We start from the raw sequence: 22056 nt of genomic DNA, 5'->3' as shown, positions 1-22056 counted from the left end.
ACCACTAATAAGAGGGTGTCAGAAAACACCCCAAACATATATCTAGTTTCCTCAAAGTAGATGTTAGGAACAGATAGATGTCATAATCCAGAAAAGTTAATGACCCAAAACCTTTCAACACACATTGATGTACAGTTCACCTTGGACACACTCACAAATCACTTAGTCTATACTAAATACAGCCTACATTCCATTGGACTGTCATCGATGTATGACATGGATCACTCAGGCACCAGTTCATTGGCTCCGTTCAACCATTACCAATATAATCAGCACACGTGCATGGCAAACACCACAGCAGCTAACACTTGAATGTATATTACTTGAGAATTGCAGCATGGTGCCACAGTAGCAGTGATGATGCATGTGCGCTCATACACCCCCATTGAGCCACTCAACATCAACCACCCTCAATGTGTTTACAAGAGAACTATACCACTTCCCAATTAAACAATCCATCACACTAGCCATGAGTGAGGCCACATGTTGCTGCAAAGAACCATCTTCTTGCATATTATTCCAGAGATCCTTCGTTGATCCCTACGGCTCAAATTGTTGGCCACACCCACACAGGAGGCAAAGTGCAATACAAAGCACAAACATAACAGGAATAAAGTGGATAAGTGTTAGGCGTATTCAATTCAATTCAATTGTTATTGTAACAGCATAAAACGCCTTTCAGGCATTTCAAATAAAAATAGTCCTTCAATACTGGACCTGTATAAAAATATTTCATACTTTACTTCAGAAAAGTGACATTCACTATATAACAATGAATGTAAAATCAAAACATTCCTTCAATAAAATACATGATATAAAATGGTGCATTCAACAATTAAACAGAGGAGAGTAATAAATAAACAAATCAAGAACCAAATATATATTACCAAATAGTAAACTACTTGAGCTGTGGTATAAGGAGGAACAGATACTTCAAAGGCTAGCACAAATCATCTCTACTACAATCTGTATTGAGACATACTAATATACCCCAGTATTTACAGGAAATAAACACTTATTAAACCACTACTTTTGCAACTTAACTCTGGATACATTCCCCAACTGGTGTACTTCTTAATATAAAATATGAACAGCAAACAAGTGCCTAGTGTAATAAAGTGACTTATTAATATGAAGTAATATATTAATATATTAATATTGCTTTTTTTGTATTTGCAGTGCGCCCACACAGGAAAATGCCAGACACTTTTCGTATTGAGCGCTATGCCGCTCTAACTTTAAAAGTTGCTGCCCCCCGCAGCACTCACAGCACAATGATGACGTTCTTTCACCTTTTATTTTTTGTTAATACATTTGCATGGTGAAGTTAAGGTTAAGGACCCGACGCTCAGTTTAATCTTCAATTTTTAACTATAAGGTGGAGCACGGCGCTCACTTCAGGGACACTGCGCTCTGTTTAATTTTAATTTTTTTACACTTTAATGATGAAAGCGGCGCTCACTTCAGGGACACTGAGCTCTGTTTATTTGTTACTTTTTAGGTCTCACCTAGCGTTGCAGCGCAAAGCGCTGCTCGCTCGGCGAGAGATTTTGTGTACGAGGGGTTTTCAGAAAGGGACTCGAAGCCCCGCCCCTCATTTCCATTGGCTTGCATCACTGTTTATGCTAAATTTTGGCCTGCCATTGGAAATAGGGTATTTTGGTTGCCGCCCTTTTGCTTTTTGGTCCGGCCCATCCGGACTGGCTCGTCTGCTTTGCATCTGTCGCAAAGTACTTTCTTATCTTTATGGGTCCATGTGTTTCTAATTAGTGTGGAGGAGCGCACTGCCCCCGACCTCTCAAAGGAAAAAAAATCTTGGTTTCGTCAAGATTTTTTTCCTTTGAGAGGTCGGGGACAGTGCGCGCCTCCACGCTAATTAGAAACACATGGCCCCAAAAAGACAAGAGATCGATGCTTATTTATTCTTCTGCGTGGCACCATGCGCGCTTTAACTTTCATAATTTTTTCAGAGGGCCATGCGCTTACCGTTTTACATTGCGGCCCGCACGCAACACTCCCGGAATGCTGCCCTTAATGAATAATGGCGAGCACTACTTGTTTTAATTTTCAGAGTGCCATGCATGCTTTGACTTTTATTATTTTCTTTGAAAGCGGGCCTAGCATTTTCCGTTTTACATGGCGGCCTCCACACACCACTCCCCCATCCTTGCCTTTCCTGTGGCTTGTGTGTTTTTTCCCTGATGCTGTGTCTGCTTTATGAAGTTTCCTGCAGGGCGCCTTTGTTTTCTTTCAAGCAGCTCAACCAACTGGTTTAATTAGCTTGCAGTTGGTGTTAGAAGTCCTGCACACTGTTTTCACATGGCATAAACACGGTCATGAAAATTACTACATTACTACCCCCCCTCATCCCCCCCGATGACCCTGAAGGCATCGTTGGCGCCCACTATGTTGCGCTCCCTGCTCAGATTTAACTCTTAAAAAGGTGTCAGATTTCCTTTCATTTTTTTTAAATACCCGATGTAGCATGATGAGCGACATTACTTTATTTATAACCCAAAAAAGACAATCTTGCTCTGTGTTTTACATTTTTTTAATGCAATTATTTTATTCTGTTCCGGTAATTTTTTATTGTTCTGATCTGATGAAAGCTCAACCCTGTGCTGCATGCGCGCTGGGACGGGAGAGCCAAGGGTTAGCTTTTTGATTGAGTCTGCCTCTTTCTCATAAGTTGTGGAGTTCAGCGAACAGCTGGCGGGAATAAGCTGACTGTTCCGCTGGGTGCCTTACGGCATCATGAAGCTGCGGTGTGAGGTGGAGGTTATTAACCTTATGCTGCCCACCTTCGGCATTAGAAACCGAGGCACAGGCACTGTCCATCGGCAGACAGCATCTCCATAGCAAGTCCGGGGCCAGGAGTGCTTCCGTCTACTTGATGATAAGGCGAGGTCCAAGAACAAAGTAAGGGCTCGCTCCAAGGGGCTTGGGTTGGCTGCAGCTTCTGCAGGGCCCAGCGGAGACATCGCATACATTTACCAAAAAACACAAACGTACAAAAATAGCACCTCTCTGTACACAGATCAAAAAAAGTCACCCTTCATTTATTAAACGTAAGCTTACTGATTACCATGGTTGCCACTTGAGCGTGTGAAAAATCAGACCACATTTTGTCGGTAGGAATATGTTTCAGGTATAAATCTGGGACTGTAAGCTTTGTGCTCTTGGATGCACTCTAGATTTAATATAAACATTACTATCCTGTTTTATAAATTGGAATCTACATCGCTGCCAAGTTTCTGATTTGCTTTTGTGCGACACGTTTATGTTTTCGGTGCGATTGTGCGTGACGCTTTCACACTTTACTGCAAGCAAAACAGTTTATCTCCTAGTAATTAGATATATTTCTAGTATATACCTGTTGTGCAGTATAATGGTCTGTAAGTAGCCTTAAAACACCATCAGTGTGGGTTACAGCCTCATCGAGTCTGCTCGATCTTCTGTATTGTAGTCGCAAACATCTTGGCAATTCTCTTTTTTTCTCCACTCCACATCTGTATCATTCTCAATAACCCCTACACTCTCACTGCACCTCTGCATTCAAGGATACTCTGAATCCCTCATACATAATAATAAATGCAAAGCAGATTGTGGTCAATGCTTCTAGTCTTTTTCCTACTGGATTTTTTTTTACTGGAAGAACATATTTCTTATTAAGGATATGGCCACTTTTCTCCACAAGTAAAATGTAAATCCAATTTCTTTTTAGTGCTTTAGATTATTGCTGTTTTTGTATTACTTTCCTGAAACACCTTAACGGGCTTTATTTTCCGTGTGCTTTCATTATTATTAAGTAGTGCCAGGGTGACAGCAGATATACAGATTCCTTTGCCCCGTGTTACTTAGAGCTAACACATGTTAAATTTACAGCCTTTCTGTGTTTTAAAGATTTTTTTTTATTATTGCATTCTTGTAATGTATCAATTGTTTTATTATGGCTCAAAACCAAAGCAGCAACCATTTTTTTAAACAGATTTTATTGCGTTTTACACAGCTCTCACAACATACAATATCTCTGTTGCAAGTAAGTCAATTGTACAATAATGTCTCACTACCCTCGATTCATTTGAACATGTTCTTGCTTCTCGCATTACAGATTGTCTCTAGTACTGCAGTACATTTCCAGATCTGGTCTGCCTTCGTATCCCCTCTCCTCCCCAACACGCAAACTTAAACATAAACATCACCCCTACCCCCTCCCACCTCCCCCGGCACGGCTGTCTCCTATAACTACCGGATATTTTCCTGTGGTCCCTCCTCTCATGCCACGTTGTGTGTCGTTATCCTTTGGCCGCCCTGAAGTAGCCCAGAACCTCTTCAGTGCATGGGGTCCTACTGGTCTTCATCCCCTAGTGCCTGCTCTCCCTTCTCCCCCTTGCTCTGTCTCTGGGGGCTTCTCTGTCGTGGGGAACGCTCAGGGGTGGTGGCTTCAGATCCAGCATCCCTGTTCTTCAGCCCCACCATCAGGACCTCCCATGTCCGTGCCCTTTCTAGTGTTCCCAATCCCCTGCTCGCATTTCTGAGAAAGATTCTGCCCTCTCTTCCTGCCCATTTTTCTAACTCTCTCTTCCATCTCTGTATGCTGGGGCCCTCTGGAGCCTTCCATCTGCTAGTACCCTCTCTTCCTGCCCCTTTCTCTAACTCTCTCTTCCATCTATGTATGCTGGAGCCCTCCGGAGCCTTCCATCTGCTAGTACACTCTCTTCCTGCCCCTTTCTCTAACTCTCTCTTCCATCTATGTATGCTGGGGCCCTCCGGAGCCTTCCATCTGCTAGTACCCTCTCTTCCTGCCCATTTCTCTAACTCTCTCTTCCATCTATGTATGCTGGGGCCCTCCGGAGCCTTCCATCTGCTAGTACCCTCTCTTCCTGCCCATTTCTCTAACTCTCTCTTCCATCTATGTATGCTGGGGCCCTCCGAGCCTTCCATCTGCTAGTACACTCTCTTCCTGCCCCTTTCTCTAACTCTCTCTTCCATCTATGTATGCTGAGCCCTCCGGAGCCTTCCATCTGCTAGTACCCTCTCTTCCTGCCCATTTCTCTAACTCTCTCTTCCATCTATGTATACTGGGGCCTTCCATCTGCTAGTGCCCTCTCTTCCTGCCCATTTCTCTAACTCTCTCTTCCATCTATGTATGCTGGGACCCTCCGGAGCCTTCCATCTGCTAGTACCCTCTCTTCCTGCCCATTTCTCTAACTCTCTCTTCCATCTCTGTATGCTGGGGCCCTCCGGAGCCTTCCATCGGCTAGTACCCTCTCTTCCTGCCCATTTCTCTAACTCTTTCTTCCATCTCTGTTTTCTGGGGCCCTCCGGAGCCTTCCATCTGCTAGTACCCTCTCTTCCTGCCCATTTCTCTAACTCTCTCTTCCATATATGTATGCTGGGGCCCTCCGGAGCCTTCCATCTGCGAGTACCCTCTCTTCCTGCCCATTTCTCTAACTCTCTCTTCCATCTATGTATGCTGGGGCCCTCCGGAGCCTTCCATCTGTTAGTACCCTCTCTTCCTGCCCATTTCTCTAACTCTCTCTTCCATCTATGTATGCTGGGGCCCTCCGGAGCCTTCCATCTGCTAGTAATCTCCCGTTTTGCCAATATGAATGCGAGGTCCTGGGATTTATCAGTGATCTTAGTCTTAGCCGTATGGGCACAAAAGCAGCAACCAGGACTCATTTTTTGGCAAAACATGCATGTGAGGCACGCCCTGTTAGCTAAAACATATATAGGGTCATCCTCCTTGAAAATTCTTTGCTTTGGGCTGATCTCTGTAAACTACAACTAAACCCAACAGTTTCCGAGGCATGCCTGCCCATACAAGTGTAATGAAAGTATGTCTGCCCAAATATGCCAATAAATTAGTTTATAAATAACAACCTGCCTTTCTTTCTACGCTTGAACGACTAGCCCAAAAAATTATTATTAATTGCCAATTTCGGGGAAAAAAACACAATTTACTTTGCTTATGGGATGCTAGATTTCAGACATCCCCCAATAGTTCTTCAAACAAAACATGCATTTTAGAAACAAAAAGCATGATAGATTGAGTTGGTTAAACTAATAATAACTTGCAAGCATCCTTATTAACAGGCAAGCTCAAAACCACCTCTAAATAACTTAAAATATAGTGAAATATATTGGCTCATGCACTAACATTACAGTGAAGTAATTACTTAAATAAACAAGCATTTGCAATGCAATAGGTCTCGCATTTACGCGAGTTTGAGCTATTCGCACTGTAAATGGCAATGCCTTTTTTTATGTTTTGGTTTTTAAAACAAAAATAAAAGGAATTGTCATTTATTTTTTTACTTTAATGCAATGCAATAGGTGTTACTTTTGGTATTGTAAATAACAATGCCTTTTAATTTTTTTAAAGACATTGCCATTTACAATGTCAATAGCTCAAAATAATGTCATTGCGAGACCTATTGCATTGTAAGTGCTTGTTTTAAATGCTTCTGTTAATTAATGACGACCGTCCAACACCCCAAAGAAGAAGGCTGGTTTGTTGTTAAAACTATCCTCCCGAACTATCCTTTAGCATAGCTCTGCTGCAGCTGCAATGCTGTAAATCTCATAACTCAAATAGAGTCCACAGCCAGTTCGGTCAAATGGAAATATATTCTGAACAAAACAGAAGCAAGAGGGTTACTGTATCCCCACTACGCAGCAGTTACAAAAAGAGTCCGCCTCTCTTGACCATTTAATTTTCAAAAGATAAGACCTTGTTGGAAATATCCCTAGTCTGAACAAAATATAAACCCACCTTCTTTGATAAGGCTGTATTTTATCCAGGTAATCTGTGAACCCTACCTCAGTCCTAGACCTGAGATAGGAGTCTATTAGGTCACCAGGTCACGCGCTCCCAGCCATGACATCCCTTAATAAAGTGTAATAACGCTCCTTAGCCAAATCTGCCATATCGGGGCCCCCCTGCCCGGGATTCTCTCAAAGGTTAGTCAGGCTCCTAGCTGGTTCCATATAATGCAGACCAGAGACATGCCTCTTTATGGATACTGCTGCTCACCTCCTCTACGGCGTCTAGATAGCTATTGACCTTTATGCACCTGATTAATCTAATCCAGTATAAATCTGGCTGAATTCTGGCCTGATTAGCTAATGAAACTATGTCCAGTTCCTCAAAAATAATAGGAGCTATGGGAATTCCTCATCCCAGACCCAACAAGGATCTAAAAAAGTTATCTTCTGCTTCTTGTAGCTTCTCTACTTTTTCGTACCCCAATATCTCGGCTCCACACAAGTCAGCCTCTACTGCCTTCTCTTCATAAATTTGCAGGGTAATACTACAGAACTGACCCTGCCTTATAGATAAACGTAAGTACCACTCGATTGTTTTGTTGCAGAGAAATGTTTGCCTTAGTTACATGGTCATTCCAGTTTAATTTGCTGTTCCGACGAATGCCAAGATTATTTTAATGGCTGACCACCTTGATTCGCTTATTTACCATGATCTTTCTTTTAAATGCTGGGCACTGACATATTACCATTTCCTTTGCTTTGGTGATGTTAATGACCAAGCCCTTGCTAGTACAATAATTCACGAATGTGGTCAACAATTTGTGCATGGTATTCTCTGTCCTGGAAATAGCACATCATCGGCAAAGAGGAGGATAGGGAACTTGCTACCTGCAATTTTAGGATCATCAGGGGGTATTTCCAAGAGATATTCTACTACATCTTTTATAAATAAGATGAAAGTAGTGGGGCTAAAATACACCCTTGTCTTACCCCCCTTTCAATGAAGAATGGAACTCCTCCATAATCTTTGGATGCGGTATTATCATGATGCAGACCTTTTAAAGCTTGTGATAATGGAGTCGGAATCTCCAGTTGCTCTAGAACTTCCCGTCATTTAGGACGATTGACCAAGCTGGATTCCCAAATGTCATTTTATATATAAAAGCTGCTCAGATACACCTTGCCCTGGACTAGAACTATGAAACAGATTTTTTTTTAAATGGACACAAGTAGAACAGGAATTCATATGGCATCCCTCCTAAATGGATTGTGTGGCTTCCACATAAAGCACTTGCTTCTAACGGGATGCTTAGAACCACACAATCCCTGTTGAGCTACTGGCAGCAGTTGATGGGAAAAATAAATCCTCTACTTTTCCTTCCCCATTTTCACCCATTGTCTAGAACCAGAATTTTCCACCAGGTCTTTCAGATCCAGAATTTCAATTTCATGAAAGGAATCACCACCATCCCCCATCATTACGGAAATTGTTTTATAATATGACTCCCTCCCAACTCACGAAGAAATTAGAGACAAATTTGCCATACTTATTGGATGATGACTACAGGATCACCCAGCCATTAAATCGGAATGATAGCAGAGACACAAAAGATAAAGCAAGCAGAGACAATACATATTTAGAATCTGTACTTATCAATAACATAAGACATAAGCGCACCACTTGGCTATATCACTATTTTCAAAAGCTGGGTCCCTACCATAAGCACACGTATATGACACAAATTGGGAGAAGGATCTCAAAATGGAGATTTCTCAAGACACCTTGCTAACAATCTGGAGAAGGGCCGCAAACTCATCAATATGTGCGCAAGACAAGGAAAATGCCTATAAGCTAATGACAAGGTGGTATCGCTCTCATAAGAGATTGAAAGTAATGTTTGGGAGCGCAGACACATCTTGCAGAGGAAGTGGTGATTGTGGTGCTCTGATACGTCTGTGGTGCTCCTGCCCAAAATTAAGATGCTTTGCTCCAAACTTTTATCACACATCAAAGGTACAACAGGCTTTTTGCTTCCACTAAAGCCCATGATGATGCTCTTGCGAGATCATGGCGGTACAAAAGGGGGTGGTGATGGACGGAGCATCAGAACCAATCAAACACTCACACCCAGTCAACAGATCTGGGTTTGATCCATCACCGTTCTTTAGCCCACTCTGCCACCCCAGTTCAGACATGGCCATATGCAAATCAGTCTGACCCTGTGCCTCATGGGAACAGTCCAGCCCGAACTGCCAAGCCATGCCTTCCCTGGACCGGAAACAAGCTTCCTGGGACCGGTTTCTGGCATTTCAGCCGTCTTCAACCAGGCTTGCTTGAACCCAGTGGCAAAGTGAGCAAGGGACTCACGTCTGAGCATACCCTGCCAACTTATGGTGAACAAAGCGGTACAAAAGGGGGTGGTGATGGACGGAGCATCAGAACCAATCAAACACTCACACCCAGTCAACAGATCTGGGTTTGATCCATCACCGTTCTTTAGCCCACTCTGCCACCCCAGTTCAGACATCGCCATATGCAAATCAGTCTGACCCTGTGCCTCATGGGAACAGTCCAGCCCGAACTGCCAAGCCATGCCTTCCCTGGACCGGAAACAAGCTTCCTAGGACCGGTTTCTGGCATTTCAGCCGTCTTCAACCAGGCTTGCTTGGACCCAGTGGCAAAGTGAGCAAGGGACTCACGTCTGAGCATACCCTGCCAACTTATGGCGAACAAAGTGTTACAAAAGGGGGTGGTGAAGGAAGCTTGTTTCCGGTCCAGGGAAGGCATGGCTTGGCAGTTCGGGCTGGACTGCTCAAATGGAAAATGTATTCCTCATGCTTTGTGCTAAAAAACTTAAAATAAAATTGTAAAAAAGAGAAGCAGCTTACCCGATGGTTTTTTCTGGCACGTAGGGTTTCACTTTTTCAGGAGCAAGAGGTGATACAATGCTGTCATGATTTTCTGTGATGCGTGTTTTGCAAGATGTCTGTGATGCGAATGCATTCAAGTAATTTTTATTGACTGTCAGCTCGATGCATTACGGTTCATGCCAGATAGTCAAGCTTGAAATAATGATGTTTAATACTGTTCGTGAGCAGGCAGAATTTGTCTTTGTCAGGCTGATTTTAAGGTTGGTTCTTGAAAACTAATTCTGGATTTGATCGAGGCATGGTTTAGGTCACTTGTAATAAAGGCGGTTTTGATGTAGAGATGTGTACTTTCAATGTGTTGATGGATTACGAAGCTGCTAGAAGTAATTATGGATATAAGGAGTATCATGGACAAACTGAGGAATATGGAGAAGAGTATGAATCCAAGGGGGAATGCTGAGGGAGACAGGAAGCGTCTTGGATTCTGTGAGTTCCCATCTGGAAAGAGATAAACTATTGCAGGATTGTGTCAGAGAAACTCATGTTTTTCAGGGTGTGGTGATCAATTGTGTCAAAGGTAGCAGCAGGGATAATGGTTCTTGTTGGGTGAGTCATCAATTACTTGAACTGTATCTGCTTCCATGCTGTAGCGTGCTCTGAAGCCGGAATGGCAATCTTGTATTTCTGAGAATAAGTTCTTGTAGTAGGGTAGTTACCTCTTCCTCCATGATTTTTGTTTCAAAAGGTAGATGAGTGAGCATGTGGTAGTTGGTGTAGCTCGTCTAGTTCAGGTTTTTTTCAACAAGGGTAGGATCTGTCCAATTTTAAGAGTTTCAGTGTATGTTCCTTGGATGAGGAGATGTTGATCATTCTAAGTAGGGATGGGAGTGCATCTCCTTGAAGGGAGCTCATGACGGATGACAGTAGAATGTTGTCTTTATAGGAGATGGTCTTGTTGGAATTGAGGATGTTAGCAAGTTTAGCTTAAAAGAGGGGATTACGGTAGTTCATCAGGGGAGTGAGGAAAGTGAACCTCTTTGGGGTGTTTAAAAATGAGTTCTGATTTTCTTCTTCTTATAATTCAAAAAGTGCTTTAAATGTTGCACTTGATTTTGTGCTTTACAGCCTTGAAGAGTTTTTTTTCCTGTTTGCTTTGGTTAGTCGCTTCTTTGATAGAAGTTTTGTAGAAGCTGGCTTTGGACGTGGTTGTGAGGCATGCCACAGTGAATTGAGTTGGCTGAGGGTGTTGAGGCTCTTTCTTTTCTTCTGAAGTAGGCTGGTGTGAGTTGGAAAGGTAAAACAGTTCATCTTGGAGGATGTTTATGGTAAAGTCCTTAGATTACCTGAATATTTGTTTTTCTTTTTTCACCTGCTTTCAGTGCATTCTTTAGCATGGAAAACAGGGAGGGGATGGTGCATTGGTATGTCAAATCGAGGAGTTTAGGTCCAGGCAATGAATTGAGGGTGAAGATTGATGATGAGATTAATGTGTAGCTTTTGGTGTGGGTAGGTTTCATGATATACTGCTGGAAGTCCAAGTGCTTGAGAAGTGTTCAGAGAGTTTATTTCACTGTATTTGTGCTTCTGGTATGGGTAGACTAAAGTCTTATGACTTGAATGTAGAATCGGAGAGATGGCAGGAGGCAGAGGTGATGTATTCTGAGATTTCTTCGGTGACGTTCTTGTTGGGGGGCCATACAGGTTTCTAGACCAAATTGAAGGAGGCTGTCCGGAACGCAAAGAATTGAAGTGGCATGTAGGAAGTTTATCTTGCTTGGGCATTGTGCTGGGAAGGTGGATCTGTGTTTGACGACAAGTCCTCTTCCTTCCTTAAGTACATAATCTAACATTTGATTGATATGCTTTGAGAGGCTGAGGTCTAGGATGTGTGGACGTGGGTGTGAGTAGATGTAGGTTTTGTTTTCATATGTTGTCAGCTGTCTTGGATCAATGCAGTGTATGTTAACGTGTACGACCTGGGGGATCTGTTCTGATGATATTCCTGTGTGAGTGGGATGAGCAAGAGGTGTTCTGATGTGGTGCAGGCCGCACTTTTGAGAGCATTCCCTCCCTGTGGGGTACCGACTGGTAAAGCAGCATGGTGGAGCCAGCAGGTCTCATGAGTGTGCCACAGTGGCTGGTTGTGTGGTGACGCTAAGTGGTTAATAAGAATGTGATATGGCCAGATGAATGACTCCTCCCTTTGAATATTTAGCAAAGCAATGTAATTGTGCTGTTTTAAATACACATTCTTTGTTTTTAATGCAGAGTGAGTGCCTTTGTTATGAATTTAAATCATGTTTAATCCTGTTTAAAGCCCCCAGTTGCAACTCAGAGCATCCCCAATAGGCAAGACTGTTTAGGTCCTGTCCATAACACAAATTTAGACACAAGTCTACTTGACTGCATGAGTCCACTCTATCTCTCATTCTTACAGACGCATGATATTTAAGTCAGCTTTTTAAAGAGTAATGCTACTAAACAGAAGTTCCAGCCACAACAATGCACATCAGAGTAAGACTGCCATATGTTTGAGTTTTAGCTATAGAAAGCTAAATACATAAATAATAATAAAGGGTGCACACGCTAAATATTATTACTTTAATACTTTAATGTCAGCAGACAGAACACAGCAAACATTTTGTCTTTGAAGCTTTTTATAAGTAGAATGCGTTTTCTTACATTGAACGTTTTGATGCGTTGACATCGCTGTCGTTTGGCTTCCCCAGGTATCTGTTCAGCAGGCAACGCTTTAATCCCATAGTGTAAAGCCAGGTCTTGCTTTTATCCAGGGAGCTAAGAGATATCAAAGCTGACCAGAGGCAGCCTCCAACCACTAACCAATTTAGAATGGCGAAAGTGCTGATCATATGGGCGGCTCCTTTGAAGCTCCATTACAGTCCTCCATGTCTGAAGTAGGCGACTGACTGGTGTTTTGTTCATACACATATATGTGGCCGTCCTGTGATCTTTACAGGTCTTAATATTTGCTATTTTAAAATTCATATCCCAACATACTGATAAACTGATGCCTGTTGTGGTAAGGATATTTTGAATTTGATTGAATTGGATTATATGGCACTAAATTGGGGATATTGAATTTTCAAGGTGGTATCTTATTCTGCCCAGATGATGTCCTCTAAGGATTATTTAGAGGTGGCAAAATCAAATTATGATGTCAAGGTTATGGTAGTCTGGGGACAGCCTGAATATAAAGGCTCAGGACAAATGCTGTCAAAAGTGGCACCTTTCCTTGTCATATGAAGCGCTTAGCATTTGCAGAGAGCAGAGTTTGACATTTAAAAGACTTTGGGTCTGATTTAGATATCAGCAGTTTACTCTGTCACAATGGTGAAGGATATTCCATCTGCCGGAACTTAAATCTCATTCTATCCTATGGGATTGATATTTCGGCGGACGGGATATCTGTCACCGTAGTGATGGATTAACACATCTGCCAATATCTACATCAGTCCCTTTGTAGCTGTGTTGGTTGTCAGAGCAGAATAGAGTCTCAGTTGCACTGAGACATCACATTCTGCACACTGTGCTCTGGCCTATCAGGTTGGTTGGATGTTTTTTGAGCAATTGTGTGTGTTTGTTGTGTCATTGAGAGGTGTGCCGTAGGGCTTTTAATAAATGTTAACGCATCTCACAGGATGCAAGCGTCGCTTCTCAGAAGATTATAGACAGTAAGCACTTGGTGTTGCTGGAAGGGTGCCATCTGGGAGCTGTGTTGGTTTACATGAAGTGTTCCCTTGGATGTCTGTGACTTGTGTATCTTGATGGCATCTGTTGTTTATAGCAACACAAGTGTAGACTCACATTTCGGATTGTGAAGTATGTGTTTTGGAAGTTCTGTCTAATATCTGCTTTTGTATGTGTATGTTTAAGTGGCAATTCATGCTGACAAGTATTCAGGTTTACTTCTAATACAAGAGGCCAAGCCAAGGTATCCAGATAGTGATGTCAACAAAATCAGACTAGCCTTTTAAAAGTAGGGACACTGCTTACTGGCACACATTTATAACAAATGATCAAGATATCACTCTGAAAAGCAATAATAGTTGTTGACATAAGCAGGATCTTTTCACCACTTTAAAGGAACTGACTTCACCTGCCCCCAGACTAACAGGCCAATTCTGAGCAGGGTGTTCATCCTTCAAGCCTTTTTTCACACTCCTGATTCTTCCAAAGTGAGTCGGTCTAGTTGAGCGACACAGGTCTTTAGCTACACGGAAATGTGGCCATGCCATGGTGAGACAAGAAAGGGTTGAAGGACTACTGTCTGCAGAACAAGGCTTGTTTGATATCAGCCTATTTTCCTCATTCCTCCATCCAAGAGTAAACCTTCGTGTTATTTGCTATTGACACCGCCAAAGTTTAAGCTCACACAGTAGTGTTTGTAAAGTAATGCTGTGAAGCCAATGTATCATTCTCACAGATATACAATACATCAATATTTAGAGCAATGGAATCGACTATGTTTTTGACCTTTTGGTGCAGTTCTTGAAGCATCACAGCAGTGGCAGATGCAACATATAACCCAACTGGAGACCGGCTCATTCTTTTCTGAGTTTCCCTTGTTCTTGTCTAAAATGCTAAACAGTATTGATTTGTAGTCATGACACAGTTGTATTCTTTTCTATGCAGAAATGTAAAACACCTTTGACAACTAGGATGTAGACATGTCTCTCAGAGGTAGATGATAGGGGCCTATGGTTAGAAACTAGTTACAGAATTAGGCATAAAGAGGTTTTGTCAAGGCTACCTCAAAAACAACAACTTTCAGAAACACATCTCTTTGAAGAGGTGATGGCATCCATTGCCAGTGTGTTGGTCAATCAGGTCCAAGCTTGTGAAATGGTACTACTGGCCCTTAAAAAAGAAACAGGTAACTTTTGGAAGCCCTACAATACTGCCACTTAAACTGGTGAACCTTTCAGAAAATGTATGTATTTCCTGGCAGTTGCGAACTACAAGTGGCCACCCTCAACTCTGTGTTAGCTATTCTCCACATGTTATGGACAGTATAGGATATTTTATCAGGGGTAGAAGGGGCATCATTATACAGTCTCTCACATCTCTAGCTTTATGTCCTCGATGAGAGGACAGGGACCTAAAGCCACCCGCTGTGACAGATCTTATGGCCCGTAAAGTTCCTACCTACAGATAGTGTTTACCCTCAGATTCCTAACACACCATAGAAGCTCATTCTCCAATCAGTAAGAGTGACTGATAGATCTTGTACAACAAACATGTAGATCGCTTAGCATAAAAGATGTCCCATGCTTCTAAATTGGTGCTTTTAATGGTCCTGAGCTACATCCTCAGCTGTACCTATCAGAAGAAACACATAGGGCCTCATGTAGGTAGCATACCAGTTACCACTTCTAAAATATCGAACGATACCGAATCGGTATTTTAGAAGTGGTAACTCGTATGTAGGTAATGAGTCGGTATTTTTTACCGATTCGTTACAATTCGGTAATTACCGAATCGGTATTTACCGATTCGGTAATGAGGCATACCTTCCCATTGATGGGAAGGTATGCCTCATTACCGAATCGGTAAATACCGATTCGGTAATGGGGGGAACACATGCAAGGGTGGCAGGGTGTCACATTGACACCCTGTTGCACCCCTGATTCGGCCATGTGTGCACATGTGGCACACATACATGCCCTAAGGGCATGTATGTATGCCACATTGCACACTGCTACGCGCGTAAAAATGCATAAACACATACATTAATTATTTACCACCAACTATAAGTTGGTGGTAAATACCGACTCTTAAACACACCCACACACTCCCCCTACATCTCGATTTTGGTGTCGGAATTTACCGAATCGGTAAAATTACTGAATCGGAAAAGTTACCGATTCGGTAACATTACCGATTCGGTATTATTACCGAATCGGTAATTTTACCGATTCGGTAAATTCCGAAACCAAAATTCGTCCCCCTACATACCAATAGCCAAAATACCGGTAGGTAACGGTATAATTACCGAAAATCGGCCGTTACCGACCGGTATTTGGCTACCTACATGAGGCCCATAGTGTGGAAACTGTACAATAATTTTCTTAGCATTAAAAAAATAACACTGAAATGATCCCATACCCTTTTATTGACCATTTACTACAGTGTATTTTGCACTGCATTCTACTGACAAGGTCTGCAGCACTATGTGCACACTCGTTAAATGAAAAGTTCTCTCTTTCATATGTTGGAAATTGGCCATGTACATGGAGAAATGCGCAATCTGAGAACACCTTCCAGGTGGTAAGAGGACCATCATCATTAGCTTGGAGGTTTGTAAACGGGCTACCATGAGATGCACCATATGGCCGAAGCACACTAACATTAAAGTGTTAAGCCTCTTCCTAGCCATGGTTCTAGCCGGTGTTCGAAAAAGGGAAGAGACGGAGCACTGAGTTAGAGGCCGTATCTTTTTAAACTTCACTGTAGATGAAAATACCCAGAGTCACCACTCAACCATGGAATGGCTGAGTACTCTCTCCAGCTGTATGCGTAGCCACAGTAAGGGTTGACTCCAGCTCCTAGAGGGGGCCTAGAGAATATCCAAGGGATTGTGCTTGTGCAGAAGTCCTTGTTGGTTCACTTGTAACTAGAGGTACAGGAGGGATTGACAGCTCCAGGCTGTCCTCTGTGGATAGTCTCATGTTCTAAAACTGAGTGTCACACTACCACCCTTTGATTCTAGGGAGTGGTAAAAATAACACAGCCCTCAAAAATGAGCCTGGCTGTGCCTGTAATGCCTTTCTTCTCAACAGTAAATCAAGTCAAAGTCCTGCACCAGCAGGAGAATTTTGTTGGAGAATTTACTTTTTCCTGTGTGAACCTTAAGATGAGTTAGTGAGTGGAAAAGTAAACGAGAGGAATTCAAATAACTAACAGAGTGTGCCCTGACGAGGAGAGTGATCTGGGGCTAAGACATTCTTTAATGAAACTCTGGGTTACCAGGCAGACCAAATACTATGTATGACTGTAAACACTTTTGCATAATTTGTTCTACTGAACATAACACAGAATCCTTGCTAATTCCCTAGTTCCCCTTTATTTCATATATTGAAAGAAAATGACAGAAGGTTTACCTAAATCAATAAGAAGCTTCTTGGAGACTCTAGATTAAAAAAGGACCTTGTATGAGAAAAGAACCAGCATGGAAAGAAAAAAGCTCTTTTCCAAGCAAAACTAAATCTGAAGCTGGAGCCCCCAGTGGTGAAAAGCAGCTGCGATAGACATGTTCAGTTGGAACATCCTACAGTGTGAAGAGAAGCCAGAGGACAGCGATGTTTCAGCGTGCCAAAGAGAGATTTCATCCAGTATACAAGTATTATAATGAAGCAAAATCGAAAACATTGGACTAATAGTAATGTGAGACACGTTACAGCGAAGGGTGAGACTCAATGTCCAGGGGTGGCATTCAAAGGTTGCAGAAGACACAGTGTGGGTGGTGATGACTCTTGTTGCAGGCTTTGAAACTTTTAGTTGAATAATTATTTCATATTAGAGTAATATACTAAAAGCTTGCATGTTAATGAAAGATGTCAAAACCAACCTACACCTATACCATGTCTACATTTGAAATGCCCCATATTATTTAGTGAACTTACCATTTCCTTTTGTGTTGCAATGACGGCAAGGGAGGCGTCATGGGAGTCGCAGAAGCGTTGGCTGTCGGTCCAGTTTCCTTCAGTTTCAGAAAAGAAGTAGCAGATGCCCAAGTAAAAGATCCACCCATCCGCACATGGAGGCAGAAAACGTTCCTTCATCTCTTTTCCATGTTCGCAGGGTTTGGTTTGTTTAACTGCAATTACAAAGAAAAGTGTGAGAATCTAAGAATAGAGGACAACAGCAGGACCAGAAGTCAAAGGAGACCTCTTCTTCAAAGGACGGCTCTTCCAGTACCATGTTGGCCATGAATAAGTTACACATGATGTGTGTATGTATCAACCATTTCATGGCATGTTGTCCACGTAGCCTCCCTTTCCACATTGATTCCCTAAGCTGCATGGAGACTGGCAGGCATGCACCTGCATTTGCTTCGCCATTTTGGGGACCTTGGACAGATTGCCCTGGATCCATTAACATTTGCGATTTCGTACAGCAGGTGGTGGTAGGAACTGGTATCTCCAAACCCAAGGATGGCTTTAGGTTACCAAATATGATCTTCACCATGCTATGTCATTAGGCGTTTCTGTCTTGCACTAGCATATTGAGACCCCAATCACCCACACACACAACTTCTCTCCCTATTAAACTAGTTACTTAAATTCGCCTCCAAGTTGATACTTATGTGTGTAGTAAACACACGTACCTTTAATCCATAGGGCAGCAACCATGCTTGCGAGGACATTCCAGTAAGATAAGGCAAGTTAACTGAGCTTTAATGTAAAAGGAAATGCTGTGCTTATTTTGTGGCAATAACACTGCAGAGGCCTAAGCCTCATCCTGTTCATTTTAGGATTACACTTGTCACTAAATGCCAGAATTGCACGTAAACAAGCCAAGTCATACAACCTGGAAGCAGCTTTCTTCATCTTTCTTTTCCCATTGCAGAAACACAATTTTGCTATTTGGGTGCCGGTATATTACCTTTATTAGCAGACATTTCCAGATTTGGTGTTAAGTTTCAAGAGCGTATTCAAATTACCTTTTTTTAATTACATTCGGCCAGCATATGAACTTTGCATACAAAAAATATGAAAAGCACAGAAAGCAGTCATGAGCCACAGAACCACCAATTGTAATACAATATAATAAGCAACTGCATAAAAAGACTGACAGAGGGTAAACTGGAGGAAATCGCCTTTAAATGAGCATCCCATATAGCCCTTGGCTACGTATCTTGCATATGTGGTTGGCCCTTCATCCATAAGTTAGGTCTTAACGCGTGTATTCAGCACACCCAAAGTTCAACGGAAGCACACACAGATAGCAGGTGAACTGGATATCCCCAAGAGACTGACCGCCAACTAACAGATGAATAGGATGTCATGTAGTCTTACATTTAATTCGGGAAATTTAAAAGAAAGGGAATTTTTAAGGAAAATTTAAAGAGATATAAAGAAATATACCATAGGCCCTCTTAGAACTTATATCCACCAAGGTGTTTAATCCCTCAAACCTAGTCCAAAAGTTCAATTGCAACACCAAGAAATCGGTTTTGCAATTGGTAAGGGGGTAAAGGGGGTGTCACTTTAATAGGTAATGAAACAAAAATATACAGAAAATTACAAATTGGTTTTATTACACAATGGATCACATCAAATCATTAATAGTTACTTCATGAACAGCATTAAATACTATATGGCAATCCTAACTATTGTGAATTTGAGAGGAACAGACTATGGAACAATAATCAGGATTGTGATATCAACTGGTCACGAATATGGGACAAATGTATCCTCTCCTGTTGTATGCTTCTTTCCTCCCTTACTCCCTCCCATCTATTCCCCTGACATCTCAAAGCTCTTTTTTTCTGAAGGGCATTGAGGAGAACTTTGGGGCAAACTGTTAATGACACATTCAGTACTGTGTCACAAATCTACTATTTTACGGTGCAAACGAAACCACAGCCCACTCAAATAACATTCTTATGAAAAGACTCCAAAGCTAACTATTACCTGGTGTGAGGGGACCACAACACAAAAGGAAATCAAAGTCCAATTATTTTACTTTAGACTCAGCAGATAATTAGCTCTGGTATGAAACAAATTAGTATTACTTGTGCGAAACAACAGTTTTTGTTACCTTTCAAGGGTTTGTAAACTTTCCTGACATTTATCGGTGGGAAACAAGGGAAGGTTCCTTCTGATTTTTAGCTACTCTGGGGCAGCACACAGCCAGTTCAAACCCAAACCTGCCATGGGCAGAAAATACCATTGCCTTCTCTTTAGGCATTCTGTTGTTTCGGACAGGTTGATTGATGGGGGTATCAACAAATCAACATGCCTTTTTACACGCTGGGCAAGGTGGTTGTGGAATTAAAGAGGCGCAACACTCAGATTTCTCCTCCAGAGAATAACAGGATCAGCTTAGATCATCAATGTTTCACCTTCAGGCACAATATTGTGCTCACTCCTAGCTAGAATCTTTGTATCTCAACCATCCAATGTGACTAAGCAAGCAGATTGTGCTCTGCATTTCATGTAAAAGGTCAATAAAGGTTTGTGTTGTAAGTTGTGGTCCATAGAAATACTTCAGAAGTTATTACTTTCCCTACCCACTCTGGTGATACGTGTTATTGCATATCACTTATTCCAGCGGTCACCTCTGTGGTCAAGCAGCATTAGAGGGCAAAGGACTAAATGATCAGGCCATATGAACACTGAAGCTAGCATCCTTTCCAGGAGGAGATCAATAAACTCAGTAACAACTAGCCAGCGGTAATGGCCATTTTGCAGTTCTTTTTTTCTAAGCTGGAAGGTGGATGCCAAGGCTGGCTAATACTAGTTTTAAGAAGTTATACCTCTGTAGTCTGTTCCAGTACACGTCTAACACATGGCAGGCTATAAAAGAGAAAATGGAAGGTGCACTCGTTATGAAGTCATTACACAAACGTCAAGATTTGATCCAGAGTTACTCCTTTTTATTCAATAAATATTTTAAAACTGGCACACAGTCAACACGTTTCGTTCCCGATTCTTGCCAGAGGGAGCTTCGTCAGGCCTCCAATATCTTCAGCTGGTTGAATAACAGAAAATATATATATATTTGGGAATTCGGACCCAATGGGGCAGAAGGTTAGCCTCAATAATGGTATGATTGGTGAAGTTTCTCGCAGCTCAGAGGAATAGGCGTAAAAAGGTTTCATGCAGTATGGTCGAACTGTAAGTGGGGTCCAAAAATCATTTTTCAATCATCGAACTGTGAAATTGCGTAGTAACGCTGTATAGGCTAATGAAGGAAAGTCTTGTTGTAACGTGGCATGATAACCATTAGTACATGGCAGGCTATAGACTGTAAAAGAGCTTTAACAAGAAAGGTACACTGTGCTAAAGTGATACTGGAATTTCTCATGCAGCAGGTGAGTACTGTAAGTGTAGTGGAGTGTTGTAGTTGTGTACTGTGCAATGCCAAAACATAAGATAATTATAAAGAGTGAAAAACAATTCTGTGATCATTGCTGGCTTCTGGGGAGGGCATGTTGAGTGAGAGGTTCAGCTTTAGGGGCAGCTTCTCGTGTGGAATGACTGACATCTACAGGATCATAGAGTACCAAGGTTATCTGGACTAGGCTGGCATTACTATGATGAAATTGATGGATACAAGCCTCATTTTCCTGACCATGTAGGGAATGAGTGTGTGAAGAGCAAAATAATGTAAGCAAATATCCCAGATCAATAAATCCATATTGCCTTGCACTTGGACTGTAGGTGTGGGAATTTGGAGGCAAAGTCTGTGCATTTTGCATTTGCAGTATTGGTGAAAAGATTGATTGTCTGGGTGCCCTACTGGCAGAAGTACCTGTGAAGGACTTGTGGGTTCAGTCTCAATCATGGACTTGCAGATGTGTCCTGCATAGCAGCTCCACAGAATCGCTACCCACCCCTGATAAATTCTCCAATTCTAGATGTAACAAAGTGTAATTGGTTGATTCATTGAATGCCAGATCTTTTGTGCCTATGCAAACAGGTGGAGGGTAATGGCTGTCTCATGCTTTTGGGTGTAGTACATGGGCATCGTGTTATCTGTCTTTATGAAAAGTGTTTTCTCCCATATGAGTTCAGGAAAACTGTGAGAACTGACAGATGGCCAAGAGTTCCAGGTTGCTCATGTGACGGCCCTGGTATTGTGCAGTCTAGGTGTCCTGAATGGTCATATTGTGAAGATGATCTCACCGCCTGTGAGTGAAGTGTCAGGCATAATGGTCCCGAGGGGAAGAGGGTTGAGGAAAGGCCTGACGAATGACAAGTTGTTGACATTTCCACTATAGGGGGTACACCCTGGGTTTTGACCTATACCAACACTAGATGATCCCACTGACCTTTTGCCTGTGACCATTGCCTCTAAAAGCACTCCAGAAGCAGGTACATATCCAGTGTGGTGTGCGGTACCATCAAAAGGCATGAAGCTATCATCCCCAGCAGTTTCAATACTGTCCTTACAATGACAGGACATCATGTGTGTAAGAGAGGCACCAACCTTATGCCTGGGTGGTGACAGCATTTAGAATGGAGTCCAAGAAGAGTTGGATGTGTTGGGGTTGGAGATGGGATTTTTTGAACTGATAGTAAACTCTGGCCGGTGCTAGGCATGGTATTTGCTGCTCTTCTTGAACAAGTCATCTTGTTACGGAACCATGTTAATGGCATTATACGCAGATGCAAGGCCACAGCCGCACCTTTGGAGCCATAGTGATCCTGAAGGGAGGAATCTTGA

The 22056-nt window shown here is 42.2% G+C and overlaps 1 protein-coding gene across 1 annotated transcript in view; it reads right to left on the bottom strand.

Moving 5' to 3' along the window:
* LOC146812996 (C-type lectin domain family 2 member B-like) overlaps positions 1 to 22056 on the bottom strand; it is a 159513-nt gene that overhangs the window by 80186 nt on the left and 57271 nt on the right. Inside the window, exon 3 of the mRNA XM_085620013.1 lies at positions 17286 to 17479. Within this exon, the coding sequence (XP_085476139.1) occupies positions 17286 to 17479 (194 nt within the window). The remainder of the gene's footprint in view (positions 1 to 17285; positions 17480 to 22056) is intronic.

This window comes from Triturus cristatus, chromosome 7, assembly GCF_964204655.1.
Source record: "Triturus cristatus chromosome 7, aTriCri1.1, whole genome shotgun sequence".
In the NCBI taxonomy this organism is placed as follows: Eukaryota; Metazoa; Chordata; class Amphibia; order Caudata; family Salamandridae; genus Triturus; species Triturus cristatus.
Note: the sequence above shows the minus strand (reverse complement) of the source record. Positions and strands in the feature narration are given on the sequence as shown.